Source organism: Protopterus annectens, chromosome 1.part0, assembly GCF_019279795.1.
Source record: "Protopterus annectens isolate FY-2018-M chromosome 1.part0, PAN1.0, whole genome shotgun sequence".
Lineage (NCBI taxonomy): Eukaryota > Metazoa > Chordata > Ceratodontiformes > Protopteridae > Protopterus > Protopterus annectens.
In genome coordinates this window covers 1,584,133,300-1,584,159,754 of record NC_056725.1, presented here as the reverse complement: position 1 = coordinate 1,584,159,754, position 26,455 = coordinate 1,584,133,300, and the positions used below count along the sequence as shown (strand labels likewise).

Here is a 26,455-nt window from a genome sequence, read left to right as displayed (position 1 = left end):
AAGTAGAGCAAGGAAGCTAGTGTAGCATCACACTGCATGACATGGTGCATACCCTAACCCATCACACTGCATGACATGGTGCATACCCTAACCCATCACACTGCATGACATGGTGCGTACCCTAACCCATCACACTGCATGACATGGTGCATACCCTAACCCATCACACTGCATGACATGGTGCATACCCTAACCCATCACACTGCATGACATGGTGCATACCCTAACCCATCACACTGCATGACATGGTGCATACCCTAACCCATCACACTGCATGACATGGTGCAGACCCTAACCCATCACACTGCATGACATGGTGCAGACCCTAACCCATCACACTGCATGACATGGTGCATACCCTAACCCATCACACTGCATGACATGGTGCATACCCTAACCCATCACACTGCATGACATGGTGCATACCCTAACCCATCACACTGCATGACATGGTGCATACCCTAACCCATCACACTGCATGACATGGTGCATACCCTAACCCATCACACTGCATGACATGGTGCATACCTAACCCATCACACTGCATGACATGGTGCGTACCTAACCCATCACACTGCATGACATGGTGCGTACCTAACCCATCACACTGCATGACATGGTGCGTACCCTAACCCATCACACTGCATGACATGGTGCATACCCTAACCCATCACACTGCATGACATGGTGCATACCCTAACCCATCACACTGCATGACATGGTGCATACCCTAACCCATCACACTGCATGACATGGTGCATACCCTAACCCATCACACTGCATGACATGGCGCATACCCTAACCCACCACCTTGCAGCAGCCTTACAAACTCTGTTATGCCTGCCTTCAGAAGGTGTATGTGTTCTTCTGCACATGTGCAACTATCCAACCAAGCAACACATAATCAAGCTCTTCCTTCTGCTATTACAGCAAACCAGGCTGCCTCCATCCAGGACCCAGGAAGTCAGGATTGGTAATACCACCTTCACTAAGAGATCACTCACCACTGGGGTAACTCAGGACTCCATGCTGAGACTGCTCCTATTTGACATTTACTTCTTAGAAGTAAAGGCTAATGCCAAGGGACTTTGGCTGACCAAGTTCAGTGATGACTGCAAACTGGGAGCTATCATAGATTCCCCCATGACACAAACAACTTACAAGAGTGTTTAACATAGACAAATGACTGGAGCCAAAGTCATGGACTAAACCTCAATTACAAATATATGCATTACATTGCCTTTTGGGAAAACTGCTACCCAAGTTAATTACTCTATCAATAATACATCCCCTATGAGATGAACAAACAGTCAGAGATCTTTGAACACATGTAGACAGTAATCTGACCTTTGACCAACGTGGTCAAGGTACTGAGAAAATCATTCTATGTTGCCCAACTTATAAATAAGGGCATGGCAACCAGGTCTAATGAAGTCACAGTTCCACTTTATTCAGCCCTTATCAGACCCATTACTGAGTATAATGTCCCCTTCTGCGTGTACCTGAGCAGACATAAGCAGCAGCTGAAATACCCACAACGGTTCCTTATCAACAGAATCCAGGATATAAACATATTGTCTTATACAGATGGCCTTAAAGTCCTCTCTCTATACAGGTTACTGACAGGTGATCTATACCAGGCAACTAAGGCATTCTCAGATCCAGCTCTTCGTATCTGCAAAATGAACCGCATCAGAACCACTAGATCCAAGGACTTAAATTTTGTTTGGGACATAAATATATAAGACATGTTGGTGAGACAGATATGTAACAAGAGTATCTCCATTCTCTGGAACAGGCTTCCCATCCATGGAAGCAGAGTCCATCCCAAACCTTACTTAAGCATAACCTTCACCAATGGGTGGGAAATCGGAAATTCACCCCAGGTCTGGTCCCCTGGTCTCTGACAGAGCCAGGCAGCATTGCCCAAACTAACATACCCCCACATAATCTCTAGAAACTTCCTAACATATCCCCTCCTAATATACACCCATAATACATAGGGAAACAACTGTGGTTGATTCTATGGCTAGGCTTATAAAGACCATTGTTGTCATTAGTCTAGTATATACCTATGACCCTATGAACCTAATTTCTCCAGGATGGCCAAAACAGTATCAGCCACTCAAGTCCAATCTTCCCAGACCTTCTTCCTCCACAGCCCACAGCTGACTGCATCATGGAGTTAAGGGGGGTCTGTATAATGAATTATTAATGTGTAGTTGAAAGAAATGAGAAATTAAAGTTTATACAGACAGATACAGAGAAGGTGAGGACAGACAGAAACAGGGTGTTACAGGTAAGGGAGTGATTTTGTGTATAGAATTATGAGTAAAAAGAATATATCAGGTTAGACATTCTGGAGAATTCTGAGAGAAATCATTCACTGTCTAATCTCTAATAAACAGGAAATACTACGTGATATAATCAGATATGTTATGTAGGCTATGCTAGGTATGAATATTAGTTTAACAGCTGTAATTCTTCTCAAAAATCAGTCAATCTGAAATGTGATAAGGAGTGATCACGTAGGGGTGTAGTCAGGATGCAGATGCCAGACATTCTGTTAAGGATATTAGTAATAAGATCAAGAAGTGAATGATTCATCTTTTTGAGATTAGGTCTAGTACGGTTAGATACGAACTGAAGGGAACTAGCCATTTCTCAAGGTCATTAGGGAAGGCAGTTTAGGTTAAAATCACATAGTAAAATTAGAGGTTTGTTGGTAGGAGTGGATTGTTTAACAGGTTCACTGTGTAGTTTACTTTTCATACTTATGATTGGGTAGAAGAAGAAATGGGGAGCATGTTATACTTAACTGTAGGATGTCATCTTTTTTAGGGTATATGTTAACTACTAGCGAATAAGGGTCATAATATGATGAGGACGCTGACTGAGAAAATAAACTGATGAAGATTTTATTTTGTAAAAATGAGGGTTCTACTTCCTGTTCACTTTCCATACCTGCTATTAAAAATGCAACAATCTCCATGAAGGAGTAGAGGGGAAGGGCATTTTTTGTTTTTTTACCAAAGATTTGACTATTGTTCTCAAACTTGGAGAGGGAGGAAGATTTGAATGGAGACAATAAATCATTAGAAGAATAAGACTGAATGTTGAAGATAAATACATCGGCAAAATAATGACATTTCAACCACAGCACAAGATAAATCAGTAGGGTAGTGGAACCACTAAAACATCTTTCCAAATGGAGGTAAAAAAATACAGGAACTTAAGAATGCCTGGCACATTAAAAAGGCTGTCCCAGTAGGCTGCAGTATGAAAGATGAAAAGGTCCGGCAAATAGTTAGGCGTCTAATAAAATGGGCATTAAGGATGGACAAGGTTACACCTGACAATGATAAATAACAGTCAAATATAAACAAGAGTAATATTTCACTTTTTATATGTTTACAGAAATCTATGGTGCAGAGTTTACTGAATAAGCAGCATACACCCACCAACCTTAACATCTTGACAAGAGCTTATTCTGCAACCCCAAAATAGATTAGGCAAAGAGGGGGATCAAAAAGTCTGTCTGTTGCAACTGCCATCATATTCTATATGTCAGGTTACAAAACTCTCACATATACTTCTTCAAAATCAAACATGCAGGACAGAGCCCCCCCCCCCCCCCCCCCAAGAAAAGCTACAAGTGCTTTAAGTGATTTGCAAATAATTCTTTTCTTACCACTGCACCATGGCAATTAATGAGTCAAGCGATGAACAGTTTTTTTGCCCCACTAATGAATATGTTCAGCCTTCACTCTATTTACACTACTTTTAAAACTTGTACTTTCTATAGGCTTATGTCACAGAGTGTAAACAATGGCTTATGCCACAGAGTATAAACTATGGCTTATGTCACCGAGTGTAAACAATAAACTTTAACTTCAGTGTCATGCAAAGTAGGTAAAGCATGAGGCGCGGCTATGGACTTTAATGGATGCACTTCCACATGTTCCAGTTCTAGGGATGCACCGCAAGGTAGCCCTAAAGTGATGGCACCAAGGGTACATTATGTTTATTTGGGCTTTGCTTTACTAAAAAGTTCACTAAGCGTAGCTCTCAGTCAATCAGGGAAAAATTTCAACAGAGTCAGGGCCAAAATCAGAAATAATCAGACACACTTTTAAAATATTAGAACTATTAGCTTGAGATATTGACAGAATAAGAGAATGGAAATTAAAATACATTTTCTGAAGTAAAAGAAGTCTATAACTAATTACTGTTATTGTTTATTAAGTATAATACACCACCTTTTTTTCAAAAGTCATCAGTTTTAGCAGAGGATGGATTAAGAGAGACAGATAAAAATCAGAGTCAAAATCAGGGAGAGTTGACAGGCATGTTACCAGGTTTTTCAGTAAAACACAGTGCTAAAACAAAATGACTGAGAAGGAAGAAAATGTTTTCCGGCACTTAGCTCACCTGATGCCACACTGTGCACAGGAGCATCAGTATATCACTTTACGTAACAAATGACTACTTCTCATTTATAACTAGCAATAAGCATATTGCTTTAAAGGGGAAATGTTGATTTAGTACCATTTCATAATACACAACCATATGATCAAACACAAAGTAGGTAAGCTAGAGTAAGACAAATGCTCACGTAACGAAGGTCCCAAGTCAAAAAGATAGGGATTAACAGTCTAAACACACTAAATACCTAAGTCAGTTAAGCAGAACAAAGTAGAAACATTACACCATATTCTATTTCAAGCATGCATGAAAAAGTTGCTGCACTGCTTTATGGATTTAATTCCATTTTCAAGCCTAACAACTAATGTAAAATGTACTTTCAAGAGTTTTAACGGTGGCCTCTTAAGACTGCTTTATACATCTTCCATACTTATTTCATCAAAATGAACAGCAAAGCAAACTTCTACCCTTTGGCTACCCATAATGGACACAAAAAGGTACTCACTGTCAAAGCTAGCATGACTTCATGAAAGTTTTTGTTTCCGACAATTCTCTTCTTTAAGGCTCTTATAGCATCTTTTGGTCTGTTTAACAAAAAAAAAAAGTAATTTTAGTGTCTGGAAAAATTATGTTTTAATCTTGCAAGTGTGCATAATACATATGCAATTCTGATCACAGATTAGAAAATTATATTGTAGTCCTCCCAAACAATCACTAGAAGGCAGTGATAAAACAGTCATCTGCATATTACTGGTATTAACTACATAATGCATGATGTAATATAGTAAAAAGGGCACACTAAAATGTACAGCTGTGCAAAGAAATTAATACAGAAGCACATTGTGGGCTACAGCCCCTTTAATGTGATTATGCCCCCCCCCCCCACCATCACTAGGAATAGCTTTCTGCTGGAGACAGAATCACTTTCCACCAAAGTAGTATGCTCCACCACCACCACCACCATCACTAGGCACAGCTGGCTGCTGGAGACAATCACTTTCCACCATAGCAGCATGCTCCACCATCACCATCCGTAGGCACACTAACTGTCAAAGACAGAATCACTTTCCATAGCTGGCAGCCGGAGACAGAATCACTTTCCACCACAGCAGCATGCTCCACCCACCACCATCACCACTAGGCACATCTGGCTGGCAGAGACTGAATCACTTTCCACCATAGCAGCATGCTCCACCACCACCATCACTAGGCATACCTGGCTGCCAGAGACAGAATCACCTTCCACCATACCAGCATACTCCACCACCACCATCATCACTAGGCATGGCTGACTGCCAGAGACAGAATCAATTTCCACCATAACAGCAAGTTACCCAATTCAAAAACCCAAAGGAAACAACTTCTGAAATCTTGAAGCCTGGATTCCTACATGGAAATTACTTCAACAGAATGTAAAATGACAGCAAATGTGTGTGGATCTCCACCACTTCTTCAATCACTATGTTTAAAAGGTCAGTCTTCTCTCATGGCTAACAAATGGAAATAACATACATAATGCCAGATTAATGTAGTGAGTACTTTAATAAGTTTTCCAACGATATTAGTCAAGGCTGCCATATTTTCTCTAACAGCCAGCTTGTGAGCCCCTATTGAGAAACAATGCTTCTTAAGTTTTAAAGAACATTAACACCCTAAAAGATTCATTTGCTGCTCCCACTTAACTGCTTCACTATACCTCATCATGTTTATACTAGTAACTCCTGGATTGCTGTTTCCCATGGGAAATTACTGCCATGTATTTGCTGACAGTGATTCCTTTCTTTTGGGCTATTTCTCCCATCTTCATGTTTGCTTAAACAAACAGTTGTTATATACAACCTTTTAAGGTTTTGGGGGCTTTCCACCCACATTGGGGAGGGATAGAGGGGGTAGCTTGTCCCCTGCAATAAAATGGTTCACTTTGTATTCAGGTGGCTCTAACCTCATCCAGATGCAGCTTGCAAGTGACAGTGGAAACCAACTTAAAGCTCAAGGACTTCAAAGGAAATGGAGGGAGGGTATAAGAATACATTTAATACAACACTAACACTTCAAGTTGTTTCTCACTTAACTTGCTTTGTTCCTACCAGCATTTTCTCCAGCAGTCTCTATGTTGGTATGAAGAGTTACTGTGGTCTCATATCAGTTCTTCAGAGGTTCTTGGTAGATGCATAGAATGCACACATACAGGTGAATATTGTTTCATTTCAAGTTCCTTAGCTCCTCAGTGTAAGGCATCACAGTTCTCAGAACTGTAAACTAGTATAAGCTGAAAAGGCACTGTGTAAGAGTATTACACAACTTAATACAAATCCACACAACCTCCTAGAGGAATGTGGGAAAGGTAGCTTTATTGTTTGTGACCTCTCCTTGCATTGCTGCTGTTACATAACCACAACTGTGCTAGATTCTCTGGGAAGGATCACTGCAACTACATTTTAACAAGTAAACAGAATCCCAAGGAGCATTATATTTTACTAGGGATGCAGACAAAGGATGAATTGCCTCAGAATACAAGTCGCCTACTAATATTTATAAGTCACTTTCACTTATGTATTACATAGTAATTATTTTATGCTAAAAATAAAATTATTTTGTATATTAGAGCATAACTTCAAAGGTACCCAAGTAAAGCCTGCAGACAAAAACACAGGTGCAGAAATAATGTACATAAATTACTGTTCACTGAATTTAAGATTTGTTAAATAAATTTGTTAGAGTCAGACTGTAAAAATCATTGAGTTATTCAAAAACAATGTCAATCAATAACAAACAATAATGCAGGAGAACTCAAGTATCTAACGCTCTAATGTACATTAGGAGGCAAAAAACCATACACAAACTTGTACAGAATTTTGTCTGCTTTATTGACAGAAGACTCCATTTTTATATATGTCATTATCAGTTTTGCCCACCTCACTGGCGTGGTCAGTGACAGGGTCTTTACATCATAGTAACTTATGAAAAAGTGCTGAGATGGTGTTTTTCAAAAAAGTCTTTTTCCCATGAGAATGTTACAGCCTTGCAAGCACCTGGTCAGTCACGATGACCTCCTGAGGATGTAGCCAATTCAAGGCTCTTAGATTAGTTCAATACAATAGATGTATGTCTTCTTTAATGCCTCTCTTTGTCTTTCTTGTTCACCAGCTGGGCACTATCTCTGATAGTGCACAAGGCTATTCTCCTGGTGGAAGCAGGAAAAGATATGCATGCAGGCAGATTTATTATTTTCTAACTTTGCAAAATAATCTTTACTTGAAAGACATGAGCCAGGCTGCGCTGCCAAGGCCAAATTTCTGATTACACTGCAGCTTGTGCTTCAAGCAATAATATGCAGGTTTATTTCTACTATTATTCTAGTAAGACAGAATTAAATGCATTACATAAACTTTGTTCTCTATTATGGATTTAAGTACATTTATTCCTAACTAAAGCACACATTTCTCTATATATTTGACCACACAACTTATATGTGTTTGAATGTTTGAATACACATTTTCCCAAGCATACATTGTAAATATATTTTCTAAGCAGCATACATTGTAAATATATTTTCTAAGCAGCATGTATAGATTTTTCTAACATTCTCCCTCCTGTTAATGCATTTTATTCTATTTGAAACATAAACAATATTATTTCATTCCTCAGCCTTTTCCTTTCAAGGACTTTCAGTTAAGTTAGTCATTGGTTTTATATTTCAGAAAAGCATCATTTGAAATTAATCTTTTAATTTCAACACTTTGGTAAAAGTTTCAGTAGCAGATATATCAACAAATTTTTGATTAATTTTTTCATGCAGGAATTTCACAGTAAACACATGTTCCTATTAGGAGTATATCCAGACAAATAGTAATTTAATGTTTAATAGGATGGAACCCCCAAACAGGGTCTGGAAAAAGTTGGTCAGTGGGTTTGGGCCTGGTTTAGTCATTGCTGATACTTGCTGAATTACCTCTAGGTGGTCATTGATTTCATGTTGGTTGTCTGGAATGTACGCACAGCATTCTTCTTCGTGTACCACCTCTTGCCGCTAGGGTGAAGTAAAGAGCCATTGATTTTGTAGCACAACAGTTTTATTGCATTCAGTTCATTAGTCACCAATTCTAGGGTGGAAAAAGTTGCATTGTTCATGACTTTTTGACAGCTTCCTCAGCTCCCAGATCGATTTGACTGCTCCATAGGCTGGTGGTATTCCTGCCCTGGATATAACACTGTTGCCCAAGTTCATATGAGTCAATTTACTTTTGTCTTTCACTGAATTATGGCCTTTTCAACCAGCTTCGATTTTACCAACTGGATTCACAGGTTTTTTCACTGGACCTTCAGATTCTCGAGCTGTTTTCCTTACGTTTCAGATTTTACCCAAAGGTAATTCTGCAGTATGTCTTATTGCTAAAACCAGATAACCCAAAAACAACTGCGGACCAATTCTCAGGTAACCATTTATATGCCTTTTTCCCACAAATAAAATCATTACTTTGGTACTGATCGTGTTATCCCTGCATGAAACATTTTTTCATTCTTAATAGACAATTGCTTAGTTAAGACTGGATTGTCACATACTGCATTTAATGTAGTTTTCATTGAACTCAGATATGAATCATGGTTAGTATTACAAACAGTACCCCACTTTTGACTTTAATGTAACATTTATAAGACATTGTTATATTACCATTACTCCAGCCCACCTGGAGGGTATTACTTTGTAGAAACATACAACTCCTTTTGTGTGAACAGGTAAAATAAAGCAATTTTGTCCTGTGATCTCACAGTTTCTGTATAAAAACTTTCCAAAGTCTCATTTTATCCCCAGAGAGACAGAGGACGTTAAAGTCTATTATATGTTGTTGGTATAGCTGTACAAACTCAGCAATTTGAAATGTGCATAGTTTCTGTATACACTTGCTTCATGGCCAGGTGCGTGTTAAAGTTTGGATGCCAGTCTATAAACAGTTCATCACGTCTTCTCACTTTCACTTGTGTGGTTGAGTGCAGGAAAAACCACAATAAGAGAAAAATTGTCACACTTATAGTTAACAAATGCACAGTTAAAATAATTATGCTTTAGTTCTTGGGTTGCTCTGCTTTTTGCTTTTCTTTACTCTTCGCCTTTTTGCCCTTGTGGATCTGTGACAAAGTTTTTATTCAGCTGAAAGTTCTTTTGTCTGAAAGAGTTAAACTGCAAAACAGATTTATTTATAAGCAGTTTCTTTATATAATTAGCTAGTGAACTGTCAGCCTCCAGCTCTGCAGGCATGAGAGCTTTTTACTGAGGCACATAATATGCCCTTCCAAATACTACTTTAAAGGGGATCAAACCCTTTACATTTGTTACTGTTTTCATGCTCAGCAATGCTAGAGGTAAACAGCAAATCCAATTCTTTTGAGTCTCACTCATTAACTTTCTTAACTTGTTTTTTTAAAATCCCATTGTACCTCTCCACCAGTCCTGCTGACTGTGGGTGGTAAGCACAGTGATTCCTTAAGGAAATCCCAAAAAAATCTCCCAAGTTGTTGAATTGTCTGATTGACAAAATGTGTCCCATTGCCACTATAGATTCTTTCCGGTATGCCAAATCTAGGAATTATTTCCTTTACTAGGGCCTTTGCCACTGTTGCTGCATTCGGATTCCTGGTTGGAAAAGCTTCTACCCATTTTGAAAACATATCTATGATCACTAAACAGTATTTCTTTCCTTCACATTTATTCAACTCTATGGAGTCCATACAAATAGTATGGAATGGATATGGTGGTGTAGGAAACTCCCTTGCTTGTTTTAAATGCTCCTTGTGCATGGTGCTTGTTACAAGTATGACAAGCTGCACAAAATTTTATTGTATAATTTATGTATCCATATGTTTGGAATATTTTATTTACTAACTGTACCATCCCCTGTTGAGACATGGCTCTGCCCATGGCTCAACAAAGCTGCATCTCTAAATAAATTAGACGGTAATATTGTTTTTCCTTTGGAAATGTACAGTCCATTCTTAAAATTGCACCTTGTTTTACCCAGTTTTGTTTTTCTGCTGTTGTAGTAAGCATTTGCATTGTTTTTAACATGTCTAAATCTAAAATCTCAAAGGGCTGTAATTTTCATTAAAAAATAAAGTTTCTGAGTCTGAGGCTGCTTGCTTTGCAGCTGCATCAGCTCGTGCATTACCTTTGAAATCTTATCCTGTTGTTTTGTATGAGCTACACATTTACAAATAGCTACTTTGGTAGGCAACTGAATAGATTCTAATAGCTCCAAAATAAATTGCGCATGATTAATAGGTTTTCACTGGATGTAATCATCCCTCTATTTTCTTTATTATTGTGCAAACACATGCACTGTAGAAAAAGCATACTGATTATCAGTATATATGTTTACTTTTTGCCTTTTACTAAAATACATGCTCCTGTCAAAATTACCAGTTCTGCTGCTTGAGCATACAAGTTGTGTGGCAAAGTTTGTGCTTCTAAATTTTTAGTGTCTGTAACTACTGCATACCCCACCAGATTTTCCTGTAGGACCCCTTCTGCATGAGCCATTCACGTAATATGTCACCTCAGCATTATCCAAGGGCATATCTGTAAGATCTTGTCTAGGTAAAGCTAACTGTTTATATGAGGTTGACTCAGCAGTATGGTCATACATGAAAGATGTCTAGCAGGAGAAAGGTATGCAACTTTTTCTTGTGGCAGAATTATTGCAACTGCATGAGGCATTCTCAATGTGAGAGGGTGGAATAACACCATTGAGGCTGAAGCCTGTACTGCCATTGCTGCTGCAACTACTGCTTGTACACAGTGAGGCAAAGATTGCACCACTGGGTCTAACTGTGATGAATAGTAAGCTATGGGGCATTGCTTATCCCCATGTTGTTGCTTTAATACTGATGTCATGTACCATTGCTTACAATCTATGGTCTAAAAAAAACGTTTGTGATACCTTGGAAGTCTTAAAACTAATGAAGAAGCTATTAACTGCTTCAACCTGCAGAAAGCCATTTCTGCTTTTGTTTTCCATTGTAAAATAATTTGGTACCCAGTTCCAACAAAAATTAGTTGTACCTAAGAAAAGACATCATTTCTTTTTTAGTTGTTGGTTTGGGTGCTTGCAAAATTGCTGTTTTTCTTTTTCTTTCCCTTATCTAGTATTTTATCTTTATTGAATATCACATATCCCAGGTATTTAACCTGTGTTTTTCCCAAAGTTGTAACTTACTTTTGTTTACTTTGTGTCCTTGTATTAATAAAAATTTTAACAATGCTACTGTATTCACCCTGCACTGCTGCTGGGTGCTGCTAGCAAGATGTCATTTACATAAAGTAAAATTTGACTACTTTCTGGTGGGTAGACCCTGCCAGGTTGCTAGCCATTTTTGTGCAAATATTATTGGGCTCTCACAATATCCCTGTGGTAGTCGAGTATATGTATACCTTTTACCCTGAAATGTAAATGCAAACCAATATTGACTATTAGGATGTATAGGTATTGAAAAGAAAGCATTGCTTATATCTACCACAGTAAAATACTTCTGTTGTGGCTTTAAATCATTTAACAAGGTATGTGGGTCTGGCACCGTGGGTGCTTTAGGTATTACTGCATTATTTACAGCTTATAAATCTTGTACCATCTGCCATTCCCGTTTGCTTTTTTAACAGGAAATAGGGGTGTATCACATGGTGAATCAGGAGATTCTACCAGTACTCCTTTTTGAGTAATGCTGCTTATTATAGGCTTAATTTTTACTTTTGCATTCTTTTCCAAAATGTATTGTTTTTCTGTGGTCTAAAAGCTGACTTTGGGGTAATTGTAACTGGTCCTGCTGCTTGAATAAGCCCTACATTTAACTTGCCTGTTGACCACAGAGTTGTTGGAATTTTACACAAGGCCTCCTCTTTTTCTTTTAATAAAATGCTAATCAGCTGTCCTTACTAGATTGCAAGTGTACAGCTGTATGTGTCTGTGTCAACCAATTCAGTTTTGTTTTTATATCCCTTGTCCTGACATTTTTAAATCAGTCTGTTTTCCCATTTTGTTACCTTTTTTTTAAGTCTGCCCATTTAACACTTTTGTTTTTGTCAAGCTGACATGTGGCAGTCTATTGGACTTATACAATCTCATGAACTCCTGAGGTAATGAACAGCTTACTACACTGTTTCCCTCAGTATCCCAGCATAAAGTTTGTAATATTAATTTGTCAGCAGGATTTTTACTTATATTTCTTATTAGGTCCTGGTGTGCTACAGTAGTATGGAGTACAATGTAACAAGTGCTGCTGATCAGTGTCAAGGGAGGGTACCTTACTGATGGCTACGTTTATCAGTTCTTTGGTTACTGCCCTGGACCAATCATAACTAGGTCCTGGCTGTACCAATAATAGGCTTCACCCTCTGATCACACCACAAGAGCATTCATTTGTCTTTGTGCTTCCATACCCTGCATGGTAGGAACTACTGCTATGCCAAATATCTGCACAAGGTCTTTTCCCAGTAAGTTTACTGGATATTTTGCAGAAACTACAATTTTACTTTTCTGAGTCATACCTGAAACAGGGTCAGTTATTGCTATATTATGGGAAAGTGGTTCCCTGTATAGCTGTCCATTTGCTGCTTTTACTAATATATAATCAGGTGATTTAGAATGTTTTGGTAACTTGGAGGGGTGTATCAAAGTCCGTGGCTCCTGAGTCACACAGGAATTTGACCTTTCTTCCCTCCACCAGAAGTGTTACTTCTGGTTTTGTATTGCTAGGTAGAGCTCCAGGCTCAACAATGCTAAATCTAAAATTTTATTTTCATTTTTATTCTCTACATCTGTTTGTACTTCCTCTATTCCCTCTACTACATTCACATTTTCTTTTTGTTTATTAACCTTTCCTGATGATTTTTGGTTATTATCACTATCATATAGTCAGTCCACATCTCCTTTATCTTCTGTCATTGCTTTCTTATTTTGTTTATAGTCCCTAGCTAGATGCCCTTTTACCTGACTGTAATACAAATACTTCAGCTCCGTCTTCAGCAGTGAAGACTTGTGCCTTTTTTCTTTTTACTATTAAGGTGTCTTTCAGTACGTCTAGCATACTCAAGTAAGGCTTGCAGCCTGCTTGTTCAGTGATTTATCATATGCCTTGTAATAAAACTACTAACAGAGGCAATGCAACCTTTTAAAAATGTATATTTTTTTTTAATTGCTGTTTTAAGCATTTTAATAATCTAGCATAATATCCATCTACTGTCTCATTTCCCTGTTGTATGCATTAATTAATGCAAGTCCAGTCTGCTCTAAGTTTTCATTTTTCAGAGATTCTGTCTGTTAGACCTTTCACTCTGTTGTCTAAAAATGTTTCAGAATTTTTTAAGCTTCTGTTTTCTTTTACAATTTGCTTCCTCAATCCACCTATGTGCTTGAGGTATGCCTAGTTAGTGCTGTTTTTCTTTTGCCTGACCCTGCATCAGATTAAAGCTTGTTTAAGGAGTTTAACTAGTGAAAGTTTATCTAGTTTACTATCAAATTCATAGTTGTTAACACATTTTGCAAAATATCTCACATTATCTGCTTACTGCAATTGCATATGCTTTACATTATCCGTTAGGCGGATCTCGTGATCTCTTAGTGCACTGATTTCCCATGTCTTAAAAGACTGTTACGTAACCCTTCTCTTGTACCACGTGGTATCTTATTTCCCCATATCCACAGTAGTGTCTAGAATGACTGTTTACTTTGCTTTGTTATTCCCTGATCTATGACTCAAGATACAATACTTGACTCTCTCTCTCCCTGCTATCACAAACCTTAGCAATAGCACAGTGTAACCTGGTCCCTGATCTAAAACAAAGACAAAGAGGGAAATTCTTCTTACCTGAGCCTCCTGCTCTTACTGTTTTTCCTTGGGGCCCAGTCTTCCGCTTTTCAGCCACAGATCAGAAAGTGGACAGCCTCTTTACACACAACAATTCAGTCGGAGGTCTTTTCACTTTAAGAAGAACCATTTTTTTCGGCAGCTTCTCCTGCGCAGATTTATTAGCACTCATGCACTCTGTGACCTGCAGCTTACCAAGGGAATTCCGAAGGACCAAAAAGTTAAATAAATTTGTTAGAGTCAGACTGTAAAAATCATTGAGTTATTCAAAACAATGTCAATCAATAACAAACAATAATGCAGGAGAACTCAAGTATCTAACGCTCTAATGTACATTAGGAGGCAAAAAACCATACACAAACTTGTACAGAATTTTGTCTGCTTTATTGACAGAAGACTCCATTTTTATATATGTCATTATCAGTTTTGCCCACCTCACTGGCGTGGTCAGTGACAGGGTCTTTACATCATAGTAACTTATGAAAAGTGCTGAGATGGTGTTTTTCAAAAAAGTCTTTTTCCCATGAGAATGTTACAGCCTTGCAAGCACCTGGTCAGTCACGATGACCTCCTGAGGATGTAGCCAATTCAAGGCTCTTAGATTAGTTCGAATACAATAGATGTATGTCTTCTTTAATGCCTCTCTTTGTCTTTCTTGTTCACCAGCTGGGCACTACCTCTGATAGTGCACAAGGCTATTCTCCTGGTGGAAGCAGGAAAAAGATATGCATGCAGGCAGATTTATTATTTTCTAACTTTGCAAAATAATCTTTACTTGAAAGACATGAGCCAGGCTGCGCTTGAACGCTGCCAAGGCCAAATTTCTGATTACACTGCAGCTTGTGCTTCAAGCAATAATATGCAGGTTTATTTCTACTATTATTCTAGTAAGACAGAATTAAATGCATTACATAAACTTTGTTCTCTATTATGGATTTAAGTACATTTATTCCTAACTAAAGCACACATTTCTCTATATATTTGACCACACAACTTATATGTGTTTGAATGTTTGAATACACATTTTCCCAAGCAGCATACATTGTAAATATATTTTCTAAGCAGCATACATTGTAAATATATTTTCTAAGCAGCATGTATAGATTTTTCTAACAAGATTATACCATTCTTATATGTAATTTCTTTTGAATTAAGAAGATGACATGAAATGAGAACAGGAAACACATTTGAGAAGTGTTATCTATAGAATAAGTAGTCAGATAGGAAGATGCAATTTGCAAACCCAGTATATGCAGATAAGCAAAAAAATTACCAAATGAAAGAAAGATGTGACACGGACCACACTGCATCTAAGACTGCCGATACTGAATACCGTCTAAAACAATAATGTCATACAGAAAAAAATGCATCACACATCAAATATAACTTTAAAGGGTTTTTGGACATAGGGAAGCTGAGGTAATGCAGTAGGCCTTGCACCTTGAGGAGTCTGCTTAATAACTGCTAAAACTTTTCTATTTTGTTTTCTTTAATGAAATCGATACAACCACGATTCTTTAAAACCATAACTCCCTTAATATAAATATTAATATACAAGTTGCTTGTATAAAGCTATCCCAGTCAAAGATCTGTTTGTAGTAAATGAATAGAAAAAGTAGCACTGCAGTCTTAAAACTAGCACACCGAAAGAAAGATAAATCTTCCCAATAACAGTTTTTATGTTCAGAAATCAAGTAAAATGTTTACACATAAACTTCAAAAAAGTTCTGCTACACAAGTATTAGCAGGATGGTGCACTTCACGTGGAATATTAAATTATCACAGATTTTGCATTTCTGAATAATAGCTGCTTATCAAGCATTTTTATAAACTAGTAGGAAATGTATGTGTTAACACGGTAGACGGAAAAGGATTCTTTGAAAGGCCTTAAAATGCCATAGTGCTCTTTGTGAGACATCTGGTACACTGACACATTGTAGTGTCACAAAGAACTAAGGATAGATGTACTAAGACCATGTTGTTTGGCAACGTAACAAACTAGACATGGAGAGATTTCTTTTTTTTTTTGGGTAAGCCCACTGGACAATAGTCTCTTTTCAGAGATGACCAGGAAAGACTAAGTGATAAGTGAGGAGCTGCTCACAGATGTACAGTAGTCCAGTTCCCTGGACACAGGAAACAGATCATTAACCGCTCACAGCATTAGTCCGCTGTACTAAATGCCGTAAGTAAAAATAAAATGCTTTTACCAACTTCTTCAGTTCACAGACCTTGGGACTTACCCATCACATCTTCTGGAATCTTCATGAATACGAGTCCATCTTAAGAACAGAAAACCCTCAATTTGAAGTCTGTCTTTTTAGGTCATTTACCATCTGATGACTATGAGAATTACTGAAGATCTGTTGATAGTATTATATGGATTGAAAGGGAGCATTTTAATGTGCTTATAGGTTTTGTCGTTTACATGTTGACTTAAGCATACTAGATTTATCTTAAATAGCTCATATTGTATGCTCATTTTATGACTATAAGCCTTGTTTTTTCTGTGGATTTAAAAATTAAGGGCAGAACTCATAAAGGTTACCAAGAGGTATATAAATGAGAATGGGCGTGCCTTAGTTGAAAGTTGGGTGTCGGGCTGGCACCTCGGCACCGTAAAAATCTACTGCCAATCATTAGCAGACCAGAGTTCCGCTGTGGCGACCCCTAACCGGGAAAAGCCAAAAGAAGAAAAACAACAATACCTCCTGGTAATCTTTTTGATTTCATACTTAGCTCTACTAGGGTGATTTTGCAGAAAGACACAGTACCACACTGGGCTGTCTCCACGGTAGTGCTAGAGTAGTGCTAGATGCTAATGAGGCAGTCTGGGAAGAGGCATATACTAATTAGCTTAATGCTCTCCCCCTGGAACTGCCTTCCAGGAAGGCATATACATACTAAGTGATTCATAGAATTACTCAGCTGTGCAGATCATCATGGCTGCTTCTTGTATCTTGCGGTAGTTAACATGGCCAATGGTCAAATTTATTCCTCATGATACACTCAATTCCAGGAAAGCAGTGGTAGGGTAGGGTTAGGAGCTATGTGGGTGAGTGTGTGTGAGTTGCTACTTGTGTGAGTGTCTGCATTTGTCAGTGCATGTCTGCCCGGGAAGTAGTAATAGGGGAGTTACGGGAAAGTTATGCAGGTGTGTCGTGTGTGCGTGTGCATGCATCTACCTGTATAATGAATGACTGTGGGTGTGTGTGTGTGTGTGTGTGTGTGTAGGTTGGGGTGGGGCATTATACAATGCCTGCAACACTCTATAACACATGAGGGCGAGGGACAGGAAACGTTAGGCATACCAATAACAGCATTTACTAAATTATATGATGCATGAAATTCAAATGCCCGGCATTAAGAGATGACTGTAATCATCTGTGAATTACCAGAGAAGGGGAAAGAAGACACTGTGGAAGTTCTAACAGTAAGGACAGGTATGGGGTATGTGGTCAGTGTGCATGCATGTGGGAGAATGACTGAGAGGGAGGGCTGCTTGTGTTAACATTGTAGTTAGCTGTGATTCACAGACATGACAATTAGCCTATAATGAGGCCTTGTCTGCAACAGTACTGTAACAGAGTAGGGCACTCTAAATGCAGATACACCACAGGGATGTCTCCTAGTCCCAAAGTCTTTTCGACTATTAACTACCAACTCTGGGAACGTTCTAATCTAAATGGTCTCCTTTATGCTGCTGATATTGTAATTACCAGAAGAAATAAATGAGATGTGCAAATCAGATTAACATTTCCTTAAAAATTATCTGGCAATACTAAGGAACTCGTTACTTAAAAGAAAACATTGTTTAAACTCACATAAATCATGGGCCCAATTCCAAAAGACTAGCCCTCAGTGTAAATGACCACATTCACTTACAGCATGCTGACAGCAGGTCTTCTGGAATCCCGATGTAAGCCAGTACATAGACAGGCCTTAAAACGAAGCAAGTCATTCACACTGACAGCAAGTCTTTCTCAAACAGACCAAACTTAAACGGAGAGCAACTCTTTTGGCATCAGTCCACATCAATGATGCTACTAGGAATTCCAAAGGCTCTCCAAGACCTCTCCTATTTCTTTAACACATATGAAATGTCAGCACCTACCTGTAGTTCAAGATGAAAAAATCCAAGTGACAATAGATCAAAATCTGCCCTTCCTACAATGTACTAAAATTCAAGTCCAAAAGACAGCGACATGATTAAAAAACAGCATATAAAATTCCATACTAACTCCATAAAGTATCAACAGAAGCCTTAGCCAAAGGAAAACTCCATCTTACAACTAAAAAATCTATTTTTTCACTCTGTCTTTGTTTTCTGTGCTGTTTTAATACCTCAAAATCACTCTGACTGCTTCTTACAGAATTTTAATATGCTTTCTGCAAAACAGCTGCTAATGGGGCATGACATAGCAATGTGATCCATACCTCTCAACTGTACAGATTTTCACAGACTGTCCAGCTTTTTGTCTCATATTTCAGGTCTTTTTCCTCATAAAATTGTGTTTTTCTGGCAAATCATTGTCAAATCATGGAGGGTTGAAGTCAGAAAATAATGGAAGACATTTGATTTTCAGACTGCATACCCTTCCGAAAATTCATGCTAATGCAAAACCTGTCATTCTGTCAACTTTCTAAGTTTACACTAAAAATAAGGAGCAAGTCCAGAGTATAAAACTAAAAACCAAATGCTGGACAAAGGAAGGAATGCCAAACTACTTGTGACTGCTAAAAACAGACTCCTTGCTTTAATAATATCTACTATATTTTTTATCAAATATGCACTACCACTGAAATTAGTTGTAAATGCTCTATTGTATCCCGTGTTGTTATTAGTTAAATAGCCATGTTGGTTATTAAACTCTGATCCTCCACCTAAAATGGGCTTATATTTATCATTCCTGCCCTGTGTAACTTCAGTGTAGATATTAAATCACTGGGGTAACCACGTTCCGTGAACATACATTTCAATTTTGTACATTCCTGTTCATAATCAGCATCCACTGATGTCATACGACTGGCCCTTACATACTGGCCTTTCACAATTCCCTTCTTTTGAAAAAAAAGGGTGGGCACTTGAGAAATGGATATATGTATTGGAAAAAGTAGTCTTTCTATATATGGTAGACTTGAAACCTTGTTCAAATTTACTTAGGGAGACGTCCAGATAGTTTACACACTGTCATGGGAAACCAGATAAGTAAGCTTGAAGAAATGGGTGGTTGAGTTAAAGTACTGAATAAACTCCTCAAAAAGTTGTAAACTCCCCACCCAAAAGATACAGATGTCGTCCAAAAATCTGGTGTACAAATTCCAGAATTTATGATATATACTGTTATCTCAGTTAGAGCGTCTTCTGTGTGGCGACATGCGTGAATGGGCGTTCCTTCATTGAAGGTTGTGCGTTAGGCCCGGCAAGCCAATACGTAAAAATCTACTGCCAATCATTAGCGGACGGGAGTTCCGCTGTGGCGATCCCTAACCGGGAAAAGCCGAAAGACACAAACAAACAAACTGTTATGTACAAATTTCTTTTCCCAGACTGACACAACTATATCTGCAAAAATGGTACTGGCCTGTCTCCTGCCTGTAAAACTCTCTTTCAAAATACATATAGTTGTTCTTGAGAACTAGTTCAGCCAATTCCAGACATAAAAATGTATTAAATTAGGTACTGTACCTAAAAGACTTTGCCTTTATAAATATCCTAACAATGTCGAAGTCGGAAGTAAATTTCATAAAGAACTTTTAGGTATCTTCGATAATTGTGGTTTTGAAATTTTATACAAAATTGAAATGTATGTTCACGGAACGTGGTTACCCCAGTGATATAATAATAATAAAAATATAAATATATAGTAGATATTATTAAAGCAAGGAGTCTGTTTTTAGCAGTCACGAGTAGTTTGGTGTTCCTTCCTTTGTCCAGCATTTGGTTTTTAACTTTCTAAGTTTGTAAGAGCAATATTTAAAAAGTGTCCCTATTTTTGGGCCTTTGTCCTCCCCCATTATGTACAGATTTCTTGCTCTAGGAGGTTAAGAGGTATGATCGTGATCTTGTTTTTCTTCAAGCCTTTCTCTTTCCCATAATCAATTTCCAGTCTGCTTTATACAACTCATGCTAGAAATAAGAAATAACCAGGAAGGCGATGATTCATGGTGGCAAAATGTGGAAAACTGGAATAATCAAACTCCTATCTAAAACTCTACAGATATCTAAGCATAGGGAAGGAGGGTTTTTAACTAATAAGTAATGGATTATTTCATAACTGAAGCACTTAAAATATTAATATAACTCAAAAAGGATTAACACACTAGACAAAAATGGGTGTTCAGAGTTGGATGGGCCAGTCACAGGGATAGCTGGTGTTCAAAGTGGGGGTGAAGAGGAGGCAAAGTCTCCATGCCTAAGCGGTGATATACCTTCGTTAGAAAGGATCAAACTATGCACTTTGCTGAAAATAAATAATAAAGCAACTGAGCACTTATAGCTGTCTTTGGGACTGATCGTGTATTAAGAGTTTTGCCAGGAGGGGCAGCCAAGATGGAAGGCTATGAACATACAATTGGGAAAGCAGCATTTCTACATCGTGCAGCTAGGGTAAATGTTAGATAACCAGCGGAAACAGAACACGTGCGGTCACCTCTGGGAGTGAAGGACTACAAGGTAGTCAGTTCAAAACTATAAAAAACAGAGAGAAATCAACCAGAGTAGACTTAAAATCCCCAATTATTAAAAACAGGCATAACCAGTTGGTGGGAAAGTCTCAGGAATCATGAGTTAGCTTGCCAAGAGTCGCTAGCCAGAAAAATAACTGAACCAGAAAACAAACAACAGTCGGAATCTGTTCAGAGAAGTGGGAGTGAAGTGGGGATACAGTCTCCATGCTTTAGCCTTAAAATAATTAGTTAGCAAACAGATAAAAGAGACCTATGCAACCAGCTGGAAACCGCTGTGCATTTAAAAGCTATCCATGGGACGTAAAGTGTCCTGGGAAGTTAGTATTTAGTGGATTTGTGTGGTGGAGGGGCCGAAGAAAGAGGCAGAATGCTCCATAAATGCAACTGGACAGGACAATCGAACAAGCGGCAATACAATGTGGCGCCGCTTGGATATAGAGTTAAAAAATAGTCAGTCTAAATCTGCAGTTCTAAACCGACAATCTGAAATTGTCTAAATACAGAGGAGTTTGTGGGTGGTTGTGGGGTCTAAGGAGACAAAATTGAACACTGATAAAAGAGAACAATAACAAATCGGGTAATTAACATGAATAAATGATAAATGGGCCCAAAACAGATAATTAAAATGACTAAATATGGGCGTACGTGATGCATGTTAGTTTGCCACGTGTAGCTAACTGGAAATTAAACTACATTAAAAATCAGATTCTGTTCTAAGGTATCTAGCCAGACTATGCGAAAAGCATACACAAATTATGTTAGATAACATAAGGAAGCTAGTCTTGTGACTCCCTAGGTGTAAACGAAAACAAACTAAAGCAAATCCCTTGGTGGTTCTTAAGCCAGCTGGTAGTAAGTAATATGGTACATGTCCTTTAGTTACGAAAATAGAGATTTGCTATTTTTAGTTCTACACGGAGAATTAAAAATTTAAAATGGACATCCTCCCTTTCAACCCAAATAATGACCAATGCCCAAGCATAAATAGCGTAATTAGTAGAAAGCAGTAACATAAAATTCCAATTAAAGTTTTTATATGCTTACGTAAATAGAATCTGGTTAATAATGAAAACTAAAAAGACTCAGAACACTAAGATACTGCAATCTGAAGAAAAAAAAAAACGAAGATTCATCCACCTAACCCTCCACTCTGAAAACCATTGTCTAACAATAGAAAAATCAAACTGGCTCACAACTACATCCGGAGCCACCTTCATTTTGAATAAATTCATGTTTAAACTACTGTACATCAGGTACTGTCCACAACTAAGAAATAAAGCTTCAAATAAGTGACAACTTACACTCCAGAAATTCTCTAGCACAGAGATTTTCAACCTTTTTCATCTCATAGCATGCAAACTAATTACAAATATCTTACCAATCTGAGGTGTGTATTTGGGGGGGGGGGGGCAGTTAAGGAAGATAAGCATTAACTTAGCAAAAAATATGGTTAAAGAATGAAGTACCCAACAAATTAATACTGCCACTACTACAACTGTGCACGTAAAAACTTTGACAACTACTGAAATAAGCGAAATAATTAACTGTTTTTATTTAAACCAAAAGCAGCTCTGAGTATACAATAAAATGAATTCTAAACACTGCATTTGATGCTCTCACATTACAAAACAGAACAATAAGCCCAAATCTTGTTCCTATCCAGAAAAAATTCAAACCTGCCAATCCCTGCTGCATGAGGTGGAAAGCATCTTCCTGAAGCAGAGACGGCAACGTAGCTGGTATGCACAAAGCTGGACCATTGGAAAAATCTAAGAGCACTGTAACCTGCGAAAGTATCAGCTTAGAAGAAGTGCCTACATTGAAAAATTAAACTTTGTTTCAGTCTGGACAATGTACCGTCTTCTCCAAGTTATCTGAAGAAAAAGTTAATTGTGCTCTTTCCTCCTTGTTCAAACTGAATCTCATAACATAGTGAAAGCAAATTCAGGGAGCCTTGTTAAACAGCTACAGTAGCTACCTATCTTGCATTGAGCATCAGGAAATACATTATCCAAAATCCTGATTAAAAATATCCATAACAAGAAAACCTACCTTTCTCGCTTGCTCTCAGATAGGGTGGGAGAGCTTAGTTTTAAATAAAAACGGTTCTGACTAGGAGGCTTATTTCAGAATGGCAAATAGGGCAAACTGCGCCCCCTTGCGCTTTTGTTGCGTGCTCCAGACCAATTATGAGTTTCAGGTAATGGCACACCACTGGGACTGCTGCCTTGGTTGGACCTTTGAAAGAAAGAAAGTGTGTGTGTGTGTGTGTGTGTGTGTGTGTGTGTGTGTGTGTGTGTGTGTGTGTGTGTAAGAGAGAGACATACAGACATTTTGTTTTGAATGATAAGGAAAGTTACATTTTATATAGAATACATTTTCTTTCTGATATACTGCTTACACCAAGGAGGGTGCAAAAGTGAATTTTTTGCATGTAATGCAGTCTACAAAGTGATTGTTTTAAAAAATCTTGTGGCACACCTGCCGACACACTGGTCGAAAATTGCTGCTGTGGCACTTTTCTTTTCAGACTAACTTTTTCTTTAATATCTTGCAAAAGATAATTTTCTCAAACATCCCCAACTCACTTGAAATGTCTGCCAAATAAAATCTGCAGCATCAGAACAATAAACAACTTCAAGAATGGCTGAAAATGAAAGATGGGAATTTGCAAGGCAGAATCTCAAGTTATGAAAGCTTCAGTGACATGCCTTCCATAAGACCTTTTCCCACAAATACTTTTAGTAACATATAAAAGGACAGTGACAGTGCAGTTGTCAATATGTTGGGGATCCAAGTAAAACAATCATTTAGCATGCTTGCCAGCAAATGTTATTTGCTTGCCACATGTACACTTTATGGGAAGGGAGGTAATAACTATGATGGCATAAGGGCCTCTGCTCAATATCAGAAGTAAGAGTTTGAGAGAACATGAGCAACATTTTCTCCCTGACAAAAATTTTTGAAATAGTGACCAAAATAGAATGAAAGTAAGAAAGCAAAGTCATACAGTGATCTAAAGCTACCAGCTTTTTACATATATATTACCTAAATCATGATCACACCTAAATTTTGGTCTCAATTAATTTGAATACTAAAAATAATACACAGTACCAATCCTGATCATATATTTGGCATAATTACTCTATGACTCTTCCCTCTTATCTGCATTGCTTAACTATTCTGAAGGCTAAAAAAAAAAAATTCACTAATTCTTTCCAGGCATAATGTCCTTTTATAGACTGACAAAATGGTTAATTCTAGAGGACTGTTTCAAAATTTTGCAACCAACAAAATATAATCCAAACATCTTTTTAGATAATCAAATTCTGGTCTTCTCTAAATTTCCACTTTTAAAATAAAATTGGGACTTTTACATCATGTGACTCAAACTCTGTGGATCAAGTATGAATAAGATTAGATCTACAGTGGATATAAAAAGTTTATCAACCCTTGTTAAAATGCCACGCTTTTGTGATATAAAAAAAACAAGACCACAATAAATAATTTCAAAACTTTTCCCACCTTTAATGTGACCTATTAACCTGTACAAGTCAATTAAAAAACAAACAAATCTGTTACGGGAAAAATATAAAAAATAAAAAATGTACCATAAGCTGGTTGCATTAAGTGTGCCCACCCTTAAACTAATACTTTGTTGAAGCACCTTTTTATTTAATTACAGCATTCAGTCTTCTTGTGTACACACCTGCCATTAATTAGAGACTCTGATTAACCTCAAATAAAGTTCAGCTGTCCTAGTAGGATTTTCCTGACATTTACTCAGTTGCCTGATGCAGCAAAAGCCATGGTTCACAGAGAGCTTACAAAGCATCAAAGGGATGCCATTGTTGAAAGGTATCAGTTAGGAGAAGGGTACAAAAAATATCCACAGCATTGGATATACCATGGAACATAGAGAAGACAGTCATCAAAAAGTGGAGAAAACATGGGACAACAGTGACATTGCAAAGAACTGGATATCCCTCCAAAATTGATGAAAAGACAAGAAGAAAACTGGTCAGGGATGCTGCCAAGAGACCTACAGCAATACTGGAAGAGCTGCAGGAATTTCTGGCAAGTACTGGTTGTGTACTACATGTGACAATCTCCTGTATTCTCCATATGTCTGGGCTATGTGGTAAGGTTGCAAGACAGAAGCCTTTTCTTACACAGAAAAACATCCAGGCCTGGCTAAAATTTGCAAAACAATACACCAAGTCTCCTAAAAGCATGTGGGAAAATGTGTTATGGTCTGATGAGACCACGTTTGAACTTTTTGGTCACAATTCTAAAAGGTAAGTTTGACACAAAAACAATACTTACAATACTTCACATCACCAAGAGAACACCATCCCCACGGTGAGGCATGGTGGTGGCAGTATCATGCTTTGGGGTTGCTTTTCTTCAGCTGGAACTGAAGCTTTAGTAAAGGTGGAAGGAATTATGAACAGTTCCAAATACCAGTCACTTTGGGCCTAAAACCTTCAGCCGTCTGCTTGAAAGCTGAAGATGAAGAGGAATTTCACCTTTCAACACAACAATGACCCCAAGCATACATCCAAATTAAAGTTTTGGAATGGCCCAGCCAGAGCCAAGACCTAAATCCAATAGAAACTCTGTGGGGTGACCTGAAGAGTGCTGTGCACAAGAGATGCCCTCGACAGATTTGGAGCACTTTTGCAAGGAAGAGTGGGCATATATTGCCAAGTCAAGATGTGCCATGCTGATAGACTCCTACCCAAGAAGACTAAATGCTGTAATTAAATCAAAAGGTGCTTCAACAAGGTAGTAGTTTAAGGGTGTGCATACTTATGCAACCAGCTTACTGTACGTTTTTTATTTTTTATATTTTTTTGTTTTTCAATTGAATTGTACAGGTTATAGGTCACATTAAAGGTGGGAAAAAGTTTTGAAATTATTTATTGTGGTCTAATTTTGTTTTCATTTTTTTATATCATGAAAACCTGGTATTTTAACAGGGGTGTGTACATTTTTTATATCCACTGTACCTAAAGGGTATTTATCGATAATTAAACAATTAAATAGCTGTATACACTCAAGATTTTTATACAGTCATCAACTACTGCCTAAAATTAAATTCCTACAGGGCTTTCTAGTAAAACAAAGCCTATCAAAATCTTTTTAGTTAGCAATAAAAGAAAATTCAAACATAACTACCTTTTTCCACATTACAGTATAGCTATAACCCTGCATAAGTCCATGAACATATTAAAAAAATCAATAAATAATAGCCTAAAGTTTATCCCTCTCAAAAATACACTCTTAACAATTTATGATTTTAAATACCTATCTTACTCCCCTAAAAAGCACAATATTTCCATACCCTTTCTACTGACTGTAAAGATTTTGGCAAATATAATACAGATGTTGTGCATATTTTTTGAACCATGTCTATTCTAAGTTATAGAATCCTAAAACTAAATTAAATTATTAGTTATTAAGCTAAAATTCATACAACAGC

General features: G+C 37.7%; 1 protein-coding gene across 4 annotated transcripts in view; it reads right to left on the bottom strand.

The window, feature by feature from the left end:
- The window catches only part of TOM1 (target of myb1 membrane trafficking protein), a 1,917,838-nt gene that overhangs the window by 1,220,164 nt on the left and 671,219 nt on the right, over window positions 1-26,455 (bottom strand). For all 4 annotated transcript variants that reach the window (XM_044068060.1, XM_044068069.1, XM_044068077.1 and 1 more), the window contains exon 3: window positions 4,931-5,009. In XM_044068060.1, the coding sequence (XP_043923995.1) occupies window positions 4,931-5,009 (79 nt within the window). The remainder of the gene's footprint in view (window positions 1-4,930; window positions 5,010-26,455) is intronic.